The 15,913-nt window shown below is 56.2% G+C and overlaps 1 protein-coding gene across 1 annotated transcript; it reads right to left on the reverse strand.

Moving 5' to 3' along the window:
* Positions 1 to 246: 246 nt before the first annotated feature.
* Positions 247 to 14,933, reverse strand: Pdk2 (pyruvate dehydrogenase kinase 2). Its single transcript, XM_026387007.2, has 11 exons — positions 14,703 to 14,933; positions 12,485 to 12,626; positions 5,023 to 5,094; positions 4,485 to 4,669; positions 3,957 to 4,046; positions 3,690 to 3,767; positions 2,923 to 2,999; positions 2,734 to 2,832; positions 2,524 to 2,631; positions 1,868 to 1,981; positions 247 to 1,307 (listed from the first exon to the last, which is right to left on the reverse strand). The coding sequence occupies exons 1-11, from the start codon at positions 14,818 to 14,820 to the stop codon at positions 1,167 to 1,169; spliced, it is 1,224 nt and encodes a 407-aa protein (XP_026242792.1). The 5' UTR covers positions 14,821 to 14,933; the 3' UTR covers positions 247 to 1,166.
* Positions 14,934 to 15,913: the final 980 nt, after the last annotated feature.

The raw sequence follows: 15,913 nt of genomic DNA on the forward strand, positions 1-15,913 counted from the left end.
GTCTGTCCCAGTTGTGGGGGTGGGTGGGGACACAGGGACGAAGCTGTGTCATGTGTGGTGGACTGACAGGCCTGTCACTGTTGCTGGGCTGTCAAGAGCTCTGAAGGAGCTGCCTGGTATTTTACTCCTGGTACATACGGGTGATGCCAATGTCCTGGTGACATCATGTGTGACACAGGGTATGGCAGTCTATGTAAATGAGGGTGTGTGTGGCTCCCCGCCCCCAGCAATGCAGCCAGGCCACAGTCTTATTCAATCTCCTCTTTACTGTGAATGTCATTGTCACCGTCACAGCCACTGGGAGGAACACACAGCTTTAACCCCCTGTGTGCTAAGGGGAAGGGTGGGGGCACTCAGGGCTATAAAACTAGCTATGTACAGAGCATCCAGGGAGAAAGCCACTCGAGTACACGCTGGGCACAGCAGGGCTGAGGTCAGGCAGGACTGAGTGGAGGTGGGGTGGGCAGACAGTGTGCACGTGAGGACATGCTGGGGAGGGTGGCACAACCTTGCCAAGGTCACCTGAGGCTCCCTGGCAGGGCAAGCAACCTCGAGGTTTCCCCAGGTTCCTCTACTTTTGGGATAGACCTGGGCTGAGAACCATTCCCTACTCCCCACCTGCCGACTTCTACCTTGATGCCCAGAGTGGAGGGAGAGGTGCCAGAGCAAGACCCCGACAAGGGTCAGAGGTGCATCCTCTCCCTTCCACTCCCCCCACCAGGCCTGGGGGCACCTGGCCCCTTCCTAACACTGACGATGGACCAGGGCAGTATGCCTGTAAGTGGTGGAGAGTAAGGCAGGAGGAAGTCCAGGGCTATGGTGGGCATGAGGGGGACCCAGGACCCTGGCAGAAGAGTGATAGTCCTGGTCTCAGGACCACCATGGGAAAGTGTCTCTAGGGCAACCCATGGGGTGGATCATCCTCCATCCTCAGGCATCACCCATGGAGACTGGGACCCAGGGAGACCACCCAGGTGTCTCCACGGAGACAGATTGGCACTTAAGGACCACCACAAACCAGTCACTGCAGTGACTTCCACAGAGATAGAAACTGGTCATCAGGGAGAACCACCCCCACCCCACTTCCTGGGTGACGGAGAGGGTCGCCTTGGTGGCCAGACCCCGAGGCAGCAGTCTGTCCTCTCGACTACAGGGGAGGGCGGCCCCTAGCTGACCCGGTAGGTGGACGTGTTCTTGGGCTCTGTGCTGGGCACACACCAGTCGCCGGCCTCCTGGATGGTCTGGTAGTGGCGCCAGGCTGACTTGTTGTAGACGGGCAGGCGCTCCACTGAGTCTGTGGACAGGGCCTGCGGAGCACAGGGTGAGCCTCGCACCTCCCTGAGACTTGCCCACTCCTCAATAAACCACCCTTCCCCAGGTGGCTGTGCTGGTCCCTGAGCCGCATGTCCCACCGCAAGTCAGCCCAGCCACCAGCAGCCGGCTGAGACACGACCCTGCTCAGAAGGGCAATGGAAGGGTCTGTTCCCTCCTGTGTCCTGCTCCTGCCCATTCAAGAAAGCTGCTCCCTCAAAGGTCAGGGAGAAAGAGGGAGGAGGGTGGGCTGTGACCCTGATTAAGGTCACCAGGTTGGGTCCTCAGTCTCACCCTCTGAGCTGGATAACAAGACCTCCACAGTCCCCTTTCTTTCCAGGTCTAAAAGGTCAAAGGTCCCTGAAAGAGGGGTCTTAATCGTGGGCCACAGATTGAAATTCCCTCCCAAGCTGGGGGCTTATGGGTTGAGGAACTGTACCTCTGCTGACTCTGAGTCTAGAACCAGGAAAGGAGGGAGGGGTGGATGGGAAACCTCACAGCGGCCCTGCCTGCCCAGAAAACCCTTCTCCAGGGGACTCAGTGGGCAGGGCCTCACCTTGAGATAGATGACAGCATCAGTCCCAAAGCCTTCCATGGAGAAGAGCTGCAAGTCCCCCTGGAAGTACTTGGCATAGAGGCGGGAAATGGGGAGCCCATAGCCAAAGCCAGCCTGCAGGGAGCAAGAAGGCAGCAGTGAGGGGGCTGGGGCTGGTCCTGGGGCCACAGGGACTGACAGGTGAGTGGGCTGCTGGGCTGGCGCCAGGCAGGGGCCTCCAGAACTGGGAGGGGGAGGGGGCATGGAAAAGAGAAGCCTCTGAAGCCAGACGGGGCTGTGGGATGGAGGAGGCCAGGCAGGCAGGAGGTCTGCTCAGGTAGCCAGGAGGCCTGTGCAGGTCACAGGGCTTCCCCTGGGAGGGGGCAGGGAGGCACTGGACAGCAGAACAATGTCACGAGAAAGGTAGTAACTGTGGGGAGAGGGAGGGAAGACCGAGGAAAGGTGACAGGCAGACAGACGACCCTCAGCAGAGGTGGACCCGTGCAGGAAAGGGAGAGATGAGGAGACCAGGAGGCCCAGACTCAGGAGAGGGAACTGTCACTACACACCGCCACAGAGGGTACAGCATCACTGGGAGATAGGGAAGCAAGAGGGAGAGAGGTGGAAGAGGCGGGCATCCCCCAGGAGCGAGAGGGGCCTGGATGAAGCCATCTTACCAGCGGGGTGCCCCCAGTGCCGGGCTGGGGGGTAGGTGCTGTGGAATACATGTAGCTGAAGAGTCGCTCAATCTTCCTCAAGGGGACACCTCCACCCCGGTCACTCATCTGGGGCCAAGGGGACATGTCAGGAGCCCTCCAGAGCTTAGTTTTCCACCCACCACCACCCTGCCCTTTCCATGGTCTTCCCCACCCACAAGGGCCACCTACTTTGATGGACAGATCTTCCTCACCCAAGGCCACCATGACCTTGATAGGGGGGAGAACGAGGCTGGACTCGTGGCTCTCCACTGTGGCTCGCATGGCATTCTGGGGAGGGGGAGGGAATGAGGGCTGAGCTGAGTGAGAGAAGCCAGACCTAATAGGAGCCCTGTGAATGGGGGTCCCCAGCCTCCTCACCTTGAAGAGTTCAAAGAGCATGTGGTAGAGGTGGGAGGGGACGTAGACCATGTGAATGGGCTGGGTGGAGTTGGCAGCTGCAGGGAGTGGAGAGCAAGGTCAGGACACAGCCTGGAGTAACTTCCCACCCTCCTTCAGACAGGCCCTGCAGCCCTCCTGGCCCCCTCTTCTTTGGGTAACGGCCACCCCTTCCACGCTGTAACTGGGCAATGGCTGCCCAGCTAGAGATATCCCCAGCCTCCATTGAGCTGGGGGGAGCCAGTGACTCACAGAAGCCCAGCCTTCCCTGTCCTCCTGAGAGCTGGGGGTGGGGAGCCAGCTCCAAATACCCTGCCACCCAGAGGCGGGCCAGAGGGAAACCTCTCTCTTAATTTAGCCACTCGGATTTGGATTCTGGAAAGGCGGCCAGACTGACGGCCCACCTCCAACTTGGCTCCCCCATCGCCCTCCTGCTAGTCCGCCTTATTTCCTTCCTATCCATTTGAAATCATCTTGTTTATGTGTTTGTTGGCCCCATCCCCCAACCTCCCTAGCACCCAGAATATAAGCTCCCCAACGAGAACAGGGACCTTGTCTGTCTTGCTTGCAATAAATATTTATCAAATATCGAAATAGTCACCATCAAATAAAAAAATCCTAAAAGCAGCCCTGCTTCTCCCCTGCCTGGAAAGCAGCACCCCCTTCCGGCTGCCCCCCTCACCCGGCTCTCCCCTGCCCCTCCCCTGCCCCGCCCTCCAGGAGACACACGCACAGCCTCACTTGCTCACCGTTGACCTCCTGGATCTCCAGGTCAGGTGAGGCCATGTAATACTTGTCACAGAGGAGCTTGGCCATGTCGTAGGCATCTGCAAGAAGATGGGGCCATTCGGGGTATGGGTGGCTCACATAGCAGGCAGTCCCCCTGGCGTGGACAGGGCATCACCAACATTACCTTCATGGGGATGTGCCCCTACCCACCGGGAATGGGTCACCCCTGGCAGGTGGACCTAGAGTGGTCCCCGAGTCTCCTGCAGGCCAGGCCCAGGGAGGCTCACCTTTCACCACGTCAGACACCTTGCAGTTGGGGTCGATGCTGCCGATGTGTTTGGGGTGGGCAGGGTTGGTGCTGCCATCAAAGATGAGGGCTGTGGGTGGGAGAGAAGGTGCTGCTGGCTGGGCCTAGAGCCTGTCCCTGGGTCCCCTCTTCCCAGGGCCATCCTAGAATCCACCCTTCTCCAACCTCCTAGGGGCTCTGATCCCAAAGTGCCCCCAACCCTGGCTGCACCCCTGGCTCAGGCCACCTGGGACCTCTGCAGGCCTGAAGCATGCTTCTTTCCAGAAGTTTCTCCCCACATCCATCCCACCTGACAGCTGTCCTTTACGGCTTTCCCCATCTTGATTTTGAAATTAGTTGAGCATGAGAAACTCGTTGAATTTATGATGGCTATGATCTGTCAACAATCACAGTGAACCTTCCTGGACAAAGAAACTCTAAATAACAATCTGTTTAATTCATGTGCTGGGGGTCTAGCCCAGGGGCTCCCCCCTCCTCCCACCCCCACCTTCCCGGCAGCTGGGCTCACTGTGCTGGTTGATGAGCATGCGGATGGAGATGCGGCTGAGGTAGAAGCGGTCCAGGAAGTACTGGATGTTCTGGTTGGAGACCGGGTCATCGCCGTAGGTGTCCTTGTACTCCAGCACGCCCTGGGCCATGGTGGGTACCACGTCATTGTGCCGGTTCCGGATGGTAACCAGGGCATCAGTGAACCTTTGGAAGGTCAGATGTTCACCCTACCCAGCCCCAGCCCTGGGGCGCCCAGACTCCTCCCCATCTTCCCTTCCCAACCCCATGACACACAGCACCCCTTCCTCCTGAAGCCCATCCTCAGTCTCCTTCTGCTGTCCCACAGTCTTTGTGCTCAAAGCTCTCAGATCCTCTGAAGGGCAGCTCCCCAAGGGCAGGGCCCAGCCCTCACCCAGCTGACTCCCACACTGAGAATGGAGTCTGCTTCTCCCCTGCCTAGGCATCTTTCTGCCCTGCTGGCGTTCCACCAGGAGCTGCAACCTCAGATGCCCCTCGCCTGGACCTGCCTCCCTGCCACGCTCAGGGCCCTCACTCACTGGTGCAGGGTACGGTGGTCCTCAGGGTCCTTGTCCAGGAACTCCATGATGTCCAGCAGACTCTGGACATACCTGTGTGCAGAGGGAAGGAGGGGACATGGCTTCAGCTGCAGCTGGCGAGGCCGCCTCCAGCCCCTAAGATGGACCTTGCTTTTGCTCTGTTCCCACTGTGGGACCTGGGGACAGGCTGCAGCACAGCTTTCCTCAACCTCTGTCATCTGCACGTCTCCCTGACAGCCTGGTAAGTTATGCAAACCTCTAATCCATTGGTCCCCTATGGCACCTCTGCTTTGGAAACTAGAATACTAGTCCTAGGGGAGCCTGGAGATAATTCCATCCAAGAGGCCTCATAGGTCAGGAGAGTGGACCGAGGGCCCAGCAGTGAGAAGACACTGAGGTCCACCTGCCCTTTCCCGGAAATCCTATCACTTCTCCCATAGGCGTCTGCTGCATCCCCTGGGGTACAGACAGAGACTGGTGAGCAGGGGCCTCTTCCAGAGTGACATTAGGCCTAGGGAACAGGATCCTAAAATGGTGAGTAGGCAGGGCCTGAGGGAGGGCTAGGTCCCTGGAGAGCCCAGAGAGGCTCCTTTTGCTCTGAAGGGCCCCAGCAGCAGTGCAGGGTGCCTGCTCCTACCTGCAGCTAGGTCAGAGGATGCAAAAGGAACACAGGGCCAGCAGGGGGCATATGAGTCACCTGGGGTAGCAGATGATGCCAACCTGGAGCCACTGTTCCCCCTAAGGTTCCCGGTTTCTCTGCTAACATGCCCAGTCTGCAGCCTGTTCTCCTGGGAGGGCAGGAAGCACTGGGTCTCTGGCAGAACGGCTCCAGCCAGGAGGCGGGGTGGGGGAGGGGCTGTCCTTAGCCCTGTGGCAGGGGGCCCAGGCTTGGCGGTGTGTCTGGGAAGCGCCCTACCACATTCAGAGCCACTTCCAAGGCCAGGATGCACTGACCTTCATGGCGACCTCTAAGAGGTAAGAAAGGCAGGGATGAGCCTGAGTCACCTCAACCCAGGCCTGGGGCAGCGCCACAGCTGGGAAGGGGATGATGAAGGCCCAGAGGTCTCCAGCTCTCCTGTCACCCATCAGGCTGTGACTGCTCGGGATTCCCACCTCCAGGCCTCCACTCAGGCTGTTCCTCTGCTCAGGTGCCCTTCCACTTACACCCACCAACTGCTGCCCTTCCCTCGCTCGCTAAGACAGCAGACAAGACTGTAAACATCTTGGAATGGGCTCTGCTTGGTCCCCGTCCTGGCTCTTCCACATCAAGCTGTGTGGCCCTGAGTAAGTCATGGAACCTGTCTGGGCCTGAATGTCTTTGTTAGGAAAATGGGGACTTTGCAGACACATTTACTACTGCTTTCTGGTGAGGACTAGATGATCACTGGCATGGGGTGAGGCCCATTGCACTCTCCGAATGCTTGCTCAGAAACGCTCCATCTGAGTACACCCTGAGCCCCAGTGGCCTCCGACACCCCTGTACTTCTTATAGACCCCAAATCACACCATTCTTTGGTCCACACTGCCCTGAAGAGCTCCCCTCTGTGGGCAGGAATGAGGCTCTTACCCCTGGGGCTCCCGCAGCCTCCCCACCCAGGGCCCAGGATACAGCGGACAGAGAGAGGTGTCCTTGCTGACAGCAGGATGAACTGGCAGTGGGTAGCACCGCCAGCCAGCCAGCCAGGGTGGGGACGGGGAGCCACAGTTGAGTTCAGCTTCCTCCCAGAGTTACCCCATCCCTGTCCGAAGACATTGGATGACACTAAGACCTTACTTTGGTCTCCTGAAGAATTATAACAGCTGACACTTACGCAGAGACCACTGTCTCCACCTGCGCTTAGAGCTGGGATACAGAGTGCAAAGTATTTCCCTCATTTTGAGGACAAGGGACCAGCTCAGAGAAGGCAGGTACTGTGCCCCAGCCACACAGTGAGCAGCAGGCTGGGATTTGAACCTGGGTCTACTTGGCTATACCCTGTGGCCAGCTGCTCCCCATCCACACTGCTCCTAAGAGTGATGCTTCTGCTGCTGCCGATGGCGACAGTAGGCAGCACTCTCTGGATCTGCTCTGTGACGCCCTGGTGCTTCACTTTGACCTCCACAGGGATCCCATGACGTAGGCGTGAGACAGATGAGGAGGTGAACATGCAGAGCCGGGATGCTCTCTCTCAGGCCCGTGTGACTCTAAATCCTTGTCCTCTACCACGTCCAGAATAAAGCCTCATGCTCAGATGACTCTTAGAGAGATTTGGGGGAGAATCTCCAATGCTGGGGGGAGGGGGCCAGCTGGAGCATGGCCCTGGGATCCCCTCTCAAGACCCAGGGGCAGGTGGGGATGGAGGAGGCCAGAGGAGAAGGTGGAGCTGCTCCCTGACTGCACATCGGCAGCAGGGGCAGAGTCCTAGTGCCGGAGGGTAGGGCTGCTCGGTGAGGCTTAGCGGGCAGCATGGGGTGCTCACGTGCCACTGACGTGGAGCAAAGGACAGCAGGATGAACTGGCAGTGGGTAGCACCGCCAGCCAGCCAGCACAGTGTGATAAGGGACATCACAGTAGCCACAGGCTTTAGACTCCCTGACAGCCCTGGTTGTATTCCCAGGTCAGAGAGGAGATTCCCAGAGGATCCTTGGCCTGGCCCTGGCCTGAAGCTCCCAGGGGCCTGGCACTCCAGATGTCCCCCTTGGGCTAGACCTGGAACCTACAGAGGAGACACAGGGGGTGGAGCCCTGCTGGCTCCTGGGCTGCCTACCCTCCCAGCACCCGGGAAGAGCTGGGTCTAAAGTAGATGACATGTCCAGGCAGAGCGGGCAGTGGGGGCCCACAACAACTGGGGAGGCCTGGGGCCTGGGAGCCTGCTACTCCTAGGTAAGCTTCCCACCTGGAGGTGCCCCCAGGGCTGCCTTCAGGGTTCTCACCAGTCCAGAGCCCCGACAGGGAAGGCAGGAGGGTGGCATGTGGGGTGGGGGGTGGGCACACCTCAGTGAGGGATGTGCAGAGAGGGGGTGCCTGAAGATCTTGGGGGAGGGTGCGTAAGACTGTGAACATGAGGAGCGTGCCTGTGGGGCACTAGTGTTCACAGCTGCTGGGGACAAAGTAGACCAGGAGATAGCCACATGAGGGCCATGTGAGGGGGTGGCTCTCTGTACTGAGTGAAGAGGACCAGAGCCTGCAGGCACCTGGAGCACTCTCTTAGGGTTCGGGGGCAGGCTTGGCTATGCACTGAAGTCCACTGGCTGCCCAGTCCCCCCCTGCACAACGGGGTTCCCAGCAGGAACTAGGGGGTAGGACTGCACAGATAGAAGGAGATAATCGTGGCCCCTGGTTCCTATTGGGCTCAGCATCTGCTCCTTAGTTATGCAGGGGGGTCTGGGGGATCCGGCAGCCAGTTCTGCCCAGGCCCTAGCCCAGCGGGGGACCAGATCCGCCTGGGCCTGCTGCATGGAATTCTCTGGGACTGGGTGGTTCCCTGGGGAGGCAGCAGGGTCTGAGGTCCACACACCTTGCTCATGGGCAAGGGAGGCTGGTGAGAGGATGCTGGCCACCCCCTATCACCTGCCCCCTTCCAGCAACCCCCACAGACTCTTAATGACAAGAATGACTCACTATCATTTGATTCTACTCTAACTCCTACTTAGCCCAGAGCGTTTTCTAAAAGCACGTCCCCACCATCCACACCTCCTCCGGCCATCCTCCCCTGCTAAGAGGAGCCGGGTGGCCACCAGCTGACAGACTCTTTGCTGGTGGACCCTACTTTGCAGGGGACTTACACGTGAGCTTAGAGATCTCAGTCTTTCTCGCTGTGGTGGATGCCCACCGGCTCTGGAAAACCTCTCAGCACGGCGACACTGCCCACGGGGTGGCCTGCCGCTCCCTTCCAGAACACAGCCTCCAGATCCTGTAGCCCTGGTTCGACTCCCAGCTCCACCACCCATTCCCAGGGTGGCCTAAGAACTTCTTCACCTCCCTGAACCTCAGTTTCTCATCTACAAAGTGGGGGGGGGGGGTGAGAGCAAAGTCCACTCGGAAGGTTGTGGGGACAAGTGGCGCATGTGAGCACTCAGGCTGGCCCTCAGGATGCAGCTTCTAGAAACCTCCACCACAATTGGAGCATCTGTGGCCTGGAGGTGCTGCCCGGAGGCCTGGGGACATCGCTGGTGTTAACAGAGTTCTGCGTGCTTGTCACTTTTAGCAATAGCATTTGACCCTGAGAAACAGAATGAGTCCCCATGTTACAGACAAGGCAGCAGAGGTGTAGGGCCACCATACTGTCTGCAATACCTAGAACATCCCCACCTTCCTGTCACCTCTAAAACATGGCCTGCTACCCCAAGTCTGTCCAGCTGAAATAACACATCAGGTTTATTCAGAACCAGGAATTCTTCAGGTACAGGGACTGCCCAGACCCCGCCCCAGCTGAGGGGTGACCCTGCCAACCATCACCACACAGTGACTATGACACTACTGCCAGCTGCGTCTGCACAGTACTCTTTTGGTTTCCAACAGAGAGGGTTTTTTTTTTTAAATATATTTTTTTAGTTGTAGTTGGACATAATACCTTTATTTTATTTTATTTATTTTTATGTGGTGCTGAGGATCGAACCCAGCATGTGGTGCTGAGGATCGAACCCAGCACCTCGCACATGCTAGGCGAGCGCTTTACCGCTGAGCCACAACTCCAGCCCCTCCAACAGGGAGTTTTATTTCTTACTCATCAGACTTAGTCTGGTGGCTGTCTTGCCAGGTTCCCTGGGAAGTCACCACCTCTTTTCATACAGACCCTGCCCACGCCCACCACATCTGATCCATCATTCAGCCAGCTGGAGGTTTCTCTAGAAAAGGAGATCTGCACTCTTATAGGCAACCACTTTGTCCCCATCAGGAAGTCCTTCTGCTCTCACACCTCAGTCTCTCTTGCTGTGGCTGATGCCCACTGGCTCGGGAAACAACTCTCAGCAGGCTGTCTCTTCAGCATGCCAGGAGGCCTTAACAATCCCTTGGCTTGCTCTCCTCTACGCTGAATCATCCTCTGGTGAAGTATTCTCTCTTGTCTAACTTCACTCCCTCCTGCTGTTACTTGACATTACTTCCAAGCTTTGATAGAAGAATAAATTAGGTCAAGCCCCCCCAGGTCACTGATTTTCAGAAAGGGACTCTGTGTAGCGTCCTGGGGAGTCATGGACAGTCCAGCAATCCCCTGCCCTCCTCCTGCACCTCTGGCTATCCCCAGAACACAGTGTCCAGGGAGGGAACTGAAAAGCCTGGTTCTGGAGTCGGCCTGAGTCGGTCAGTCCTGAGAGGCAGCCAGGCCAGTCAGCCGGACAGAGTGGGAGGAAGGCTGGGCAGAACAGATGGCACCTTCTGTCTCTCCCCAGTGCTCCACCACCCTGTGGTGGGACACGCTGGTTGGCTCGGAGATCCTGGGCTCAGCAAGGGGTGGCCTGGTTGGGCTACAGGAAGATCAGACTCTGCCCTCCGTCCCTCTATCCCACCTTCATGCTCACAGTGGGCACAATCAACCCCTCAGAGCACGTTCCCGGGTGACCAAGCCGGGTGATCAAGCCAGCCCCTTCCCATTCTGGCTATGAATTGCCTACGTTCCTCTGAAGTCCATTTTACCTTCCACCATGATTATATATATATATATAATTTTTATTTATTTTTGGTGCCAGGGATTAAACTCAGGGGCACTCGACCACTAAGCCACATCCCCAGCTCTATTTTGTATTTGATTTAGAGACGGGGTCTCACTGAGTTGCTTAGGGCCTTGCCAAGTTGCTGAGGCTGGGTTTGAACTTGTGATCCTCATGCCTCAGCCTCCTGAGCCACTGAGATTACAGGTGTGCGCCACTGTGCCCAGCTTCCCACAACTTCTGATTTGGTCAACATTCATTGTGCATCTACTGTATACCTGGCGTTGTGTGTAACACGTTATCTACCGTGGCTCATTTCATTAGAATAATTTAAGGGTGTGCGTGTTCCTGTACAGACATAATGCTGGCAGGGCACCAAAAAAGCCCCTGAACCCTGAGCAGTGTCTGGTTATGGGAAGAGAGTAGGGGTTCGCATTTTCTTCTGTGTTTTTGTATTTTCCACGTGTCAAAATGATATTATGTTATCCTTCTTCAATGAAGGGGGGAAAACACTCGATTATACTTTTAGAATAATAACCTTAGGGCTGGGGTTGTGGCTCAGTGGTAGAGCGCTTGCCTAGCATGTGTGAGGAACTGGGTTCGATTCGCACACCATGTGTCAATAAATAATAAATAAATAAAAGACCCACTGACAATTAAACAACATTTTTAAAAATAATAATAATAACCTTTGATTCTTCATTTAAAAACAACTAACTCTTCAGTGCTCACTGCTCCTCCCTCTATCTCTGATGCACTTGGTTTGCCCAGTCTTGGTAGAAATCGTATTTTCCTATGAGAGGATGGGCTCCCTGAGGGCAGCCATTGTTGTTTTCTTAGACACAGCATGCTGCTGGGCTCAGGTGGGGGGACACATGCTCTGGAGTCCAAAAGGAAACCACAGCCATTCCACTCCATGGGTCCCAACAGCCAAGCGATTCTGCCCAGGCACCATGACAGCCCACTGATGATTAGCCAGCTATATGCCTGGTGAAGGACACATCCTGTTTGTGCTTCATGGAACAGGCTGTTGGCTAATGACCTCTAGTTACCTGACCCTGCACCCTCCTGAGTGCCTTCCCCAGGCTTCACCTCTGCTCCTCTGGCTGCCTGCAATAAACTTATGGACTTTGTCCTCCAAAACTCTTTGGGAAAAGACTGTGTCATCCCTGTATCTATTTGAGCATTTTCCAACATCCAAAACAATCAGACTTGTTGCTTGGATTATATAATTTGTTCCAAGATTTGCTTCTTGTTTCTGTTTCTCAAAAAGTCACCCTAAATACCAGCATCTCGGGAGGCTGAGACAGGAGAATCATGAATTCAAAGCCAGCCTCAGCAACAGCGAGGTGCTAAGCAACTCAGTGAGACCCTGTCTCTAAATAAAATACAAAACAGGGCTGGAGATGTGGCTCAGTGGTTGAATGCCCATGAGTTCAATCCCTGGTACCAAAAAAAAAAAAAAAAAAAAAAAAAAAATCACCCTAAATAAATAGTGTCTAATAGGGGCTGGGGTTCCAGACCTAGGGCTGGTGGCCATTGCTGACATTATTAGCCTGAATTAAGGTTTTGACTATGAAAACTGATTTCTGGATGGATCCTGGGTTCCCAGAGAAAGCAGGATGGTAAGAAGAGGGGTGTCCCAGACACAGAAGTGAGGAGGCCAACTATTCCTGCTAGGGCCTAGAATTCCCATGTTACTCTGGGCAACTCCCCAGCCTCTCAGAGCCCCTGTGTCTTCCCTTGATTCCCACCCGCCTCAAGGCAGCTGGCAGCACAGAGACTCCATCCCTGAGCCGAGGGGCACAGTGTGATGGAATGGGAGAGGTCTCACCAGCTCTGTACCAGCTGCACAGAGGGTGTGCTCAGCACCCGATCCGGAAGCAGGTTAATCTCTTTCATGATGTTGGCCAAGCGCACAGGCAGCTCCTGCCGAAGGAAGGTGAACGAGGTTTTCTCACAGGCATTGCTGGACCCTGGTGGAAGACAGAGGGGTGAGTCCATAGGCACAAACTCTGGGAATCCAAGGACATCTCCAGGATCAGGTGAGCTAAACCTTGCACTGATCAGGGTTTAGAGGACAAAGGACCTGCCCAGGGCAAAAATAAGGCACCTCTCTTAACCTCTGTGGTGTTCAGGCCTCCCCATCACCTGTCCAGTACTTCAAGAACTGCATCCCCTTCCCATCCTATTTGCTTTTAAACATGGGGACAGGGCCCCTTTGGGACCCATTTGGAGCTGCTCTGGCCTAAGTCACCTCACTTCTTTCTCCTTTCCTCCCCGAAAGCTTTGGCACTGGGAGTAGATCCAGGGGGGCAGAGGCACCCAGGACATCCATCCCACCTGAACTGCACCCTCGTTGAGGGGGGCTATACCCAGACTCCCGTAGCTGCAGGGTCCAAGCATTGTCCCTGGCCACTCTATCCAGGCTGGTGAGGTGGATGGATGCCCACTGTAAGGTTGCCTCTGTATTAATGATCCCCTACTTTTCTTTGGTATCAGGATTAAACCCAGAGGCACTTACCACTGAGCCTCATCCCCAGCCCTTTTGCTATTTTATTTAGAGACAGGGTCTCACTGAATTGCTTAGGGCCTACTTAGCTACGTTGCTGAGGCTGGCTTTGAACTTGTGATCTTCCTGCCTCAGTCTCCCAAGCCACTGGGATTATAGGCATGGGCCACCATGCCTAGTATTAATGTCCATCTTTGAGGCAAATGGGAACCTTGATCCCCAGTAAAGATGAAAAGCTGGGTGAAGGACTGGAGAAGGCTATGAGCCAGTGACAGGAGACCTGGGTTCTGGTCCAGGTTCTGCCTCCAAATCTGTCATCCAGGACAAGTCACCATCCTTCTGAAAGTCTCACTTTCCCCACTGTACAAGTGGAACAAACTACTCAAAGTCCTCTGCAGGTGTGACATTTCTCTCCAGTATGGGCTGGGTGGCTTCTAAGGGCTGAGAGTGGGCCCACCAGGCTTTCCTACATGAGGGAAGCTCAACACTCAAACAGGGCAGTAGGTGGGAAGACATATCCTGAGAAACAGGTGCCTTATGTCTTGGCTGCCACCTCCCTGACCTCTTTCTGTCAGTGACGCAGCTGTAACCTAAGCCAGCCACTGTCTACTCAACTCTTGAGAGACCTGGGCCCTCCCTCCCAATTTCTAGCTGGCACCACGGAAATGCCATTTAGACAGGGCCCACACGCCTGGCTGCCACCTTAGCACAGCCCTCCTCCTGCCCCAAAGCCACCCCTAGGACATTGGTAGGGGAAGATCCTGGGGGATCTCCTGACCCAGCAGCCCCTGAAGTGGGGACAGTCAAGGGAGGGTACAAGCAGCTTGACCACCTCATGGTGACCTGGGCCTCTGTCCAGCTGAGGACAGGCAGCCAGGCTAAAACAGGTTTGATCTTCAAGTGTCCTTGCCCACTGAGGCAGCTGCAATGGGTGGAGGTACACCAGTCAGGGGCATTGGCGCCTGCTGGCAACTTCTGAAGGAGCCTCCTGGCCCAACTGCCCAGGGTCTTCGCTCCTGCCTGCTCAGGAGGGTCTGACCCTTCACCTCCAGCCCAGTTTTCTTCCAGATGGCTGCACCTCTCAACCCTGCCTTGTCGCTACTACCCCATGCCCCCTAGTTCCTCTGTCACTCACTCTTTAAGAGTTGTGGAGACAACCCCCCCGTTGGCCTTTCAGTGACCAGATAGGGCTCCACTCCCTCCCTGCGCTGACATCAGGCCTCACTGCCCCTTACTCTCGCAGACCCCTCTCAACGCGAGCCGAGGAGGAAACCTTGGACCCCCTCCTTCTCAGCGCCCCCCATTCCCTCGTACAGTTTAGGGGACAGTGTTTTCTGCTGGGGGCACCCTTAACCCTTTCTGCCCTGCCTCCCTGTTAACCCCTTCCTGCCTCTACTCTTCCGAGCAAGTCTTCCTGGCCACAGAGGGCCTCTTCGCTCCAGGGGGTTAACCTCTCATTGCCAGGACCCCTTCTCCGCGCCCCATCTGGTGGGCCCCTGCGGCTCTCCGCCTCCCGCCTCCCTCCCTTCGGACTCCGTACCGAAGTCCAGAAACTGCTTCATGGACAGGGGCGACGGGGAGAACTTGCTGAAGTGCTCGATGTACTTGGGCGCTCCTGCCAGGGACGCATTCTTCAGAAGCGCCCGCACCCAGCGCATGGCGGCGACGGCGCCCGCAGCTCGGGCTCAGCTGGGCTGCGGTCCCTGCACCCGCAGCTCTGGCGCTGGCTTGGCCCAGTCCGGCCCAGCGACGCTGTTCGGCCGCCTCCTCCCTGCTTCTGCCCTGACGGCCCCTCCGACGCTCAGCCAATCGGCACTCATGGCTTCTCGACATAGCCAATAGCCGCGCACAAACAATTCCGGGAAAACCAATAGCCTTGTGCCCCGGCACGTGGCTTTTTCTGGGTCCGCCCCCTTAACCCAGTCTTTGTCGGGGTGGGTCTGTTGTTTTCCTCGGCTGTGTCGACGTCCCGCCCCCATCTCCTCGCTCCTCCGGTGCCTCCCAGAGGCAAGCCCCGCGTTAACCCATCCCTTCCCCGAGGCCAGCAACCCCTTTGCTTCCTCTTCCACTCTTGCCTTGCTTTGCTCCCTCACCACTTTTCTTCACTTGCCGGGTCCTTTTTAACCCTTCCTTCCCTGACTTATCCAGGTAACTTTCAGCAAATCCCTTTTCCAAATAAAGGTACCTGTCTTACCTGTCCTGATCCCCACCAGCCCTCCTTTATGGAGTCTTGTGGCTTCCCAATCCGGGTGATTGACAGAGACTGAGTATTTGCAAAATTAGGAACCAGGATACGAGCCTATACTAATCTGCCCTAGATACTTGCAACCCTCTCGCCTCCATAAAGATTCAAGTGCCCCAGGAGAAGGTGGCGTTTGCCTTCCTAAAGTGAAAAACACCCAGAACCCAAAACCCTCACGATTAGCAGCGGTGGAGGAAGCAATTACCATCAGTGCTCATTTTCGAAACACTTTCATTCTATTATCGGGTTCATTTGACTGATCATAAAGCCTTGGACATCTTGCGGCGACCACCTAAGAAAACAACCTTCTTTGGACCGGGTTTCCTCAGAGTAAGATCCGAGGGGTTGGGGAGTCCTGGGATCTTGGAGCCCAGTCTTGGCCACCAGCGCCGCCTCTTTTGTGAGAAACGTCTTGCGCCCACTTGTGGAAGAATGTAGTATGTCCCATCCTGGGCCTGGGACTCTGAGGATTTGCACCAATGGTTTGATCAAATCGTGAGCTCGCATTT

The sequence above is a fragment of the Urocitellus parryii genome, chromosome 7 (assembly GCF_045843805.1).
Source record: "Urocitellus parryii isolate mUroPar1 chromosome 7, mUroPar1.hap1, whole genome shotgun sequence".
Taxonomy (NCBI): Eukaryota; Metazoa; Chordata; class Mammalia; order Rodentia; family Sciuridae; genus Urocitellus; species Urocitellus parryii.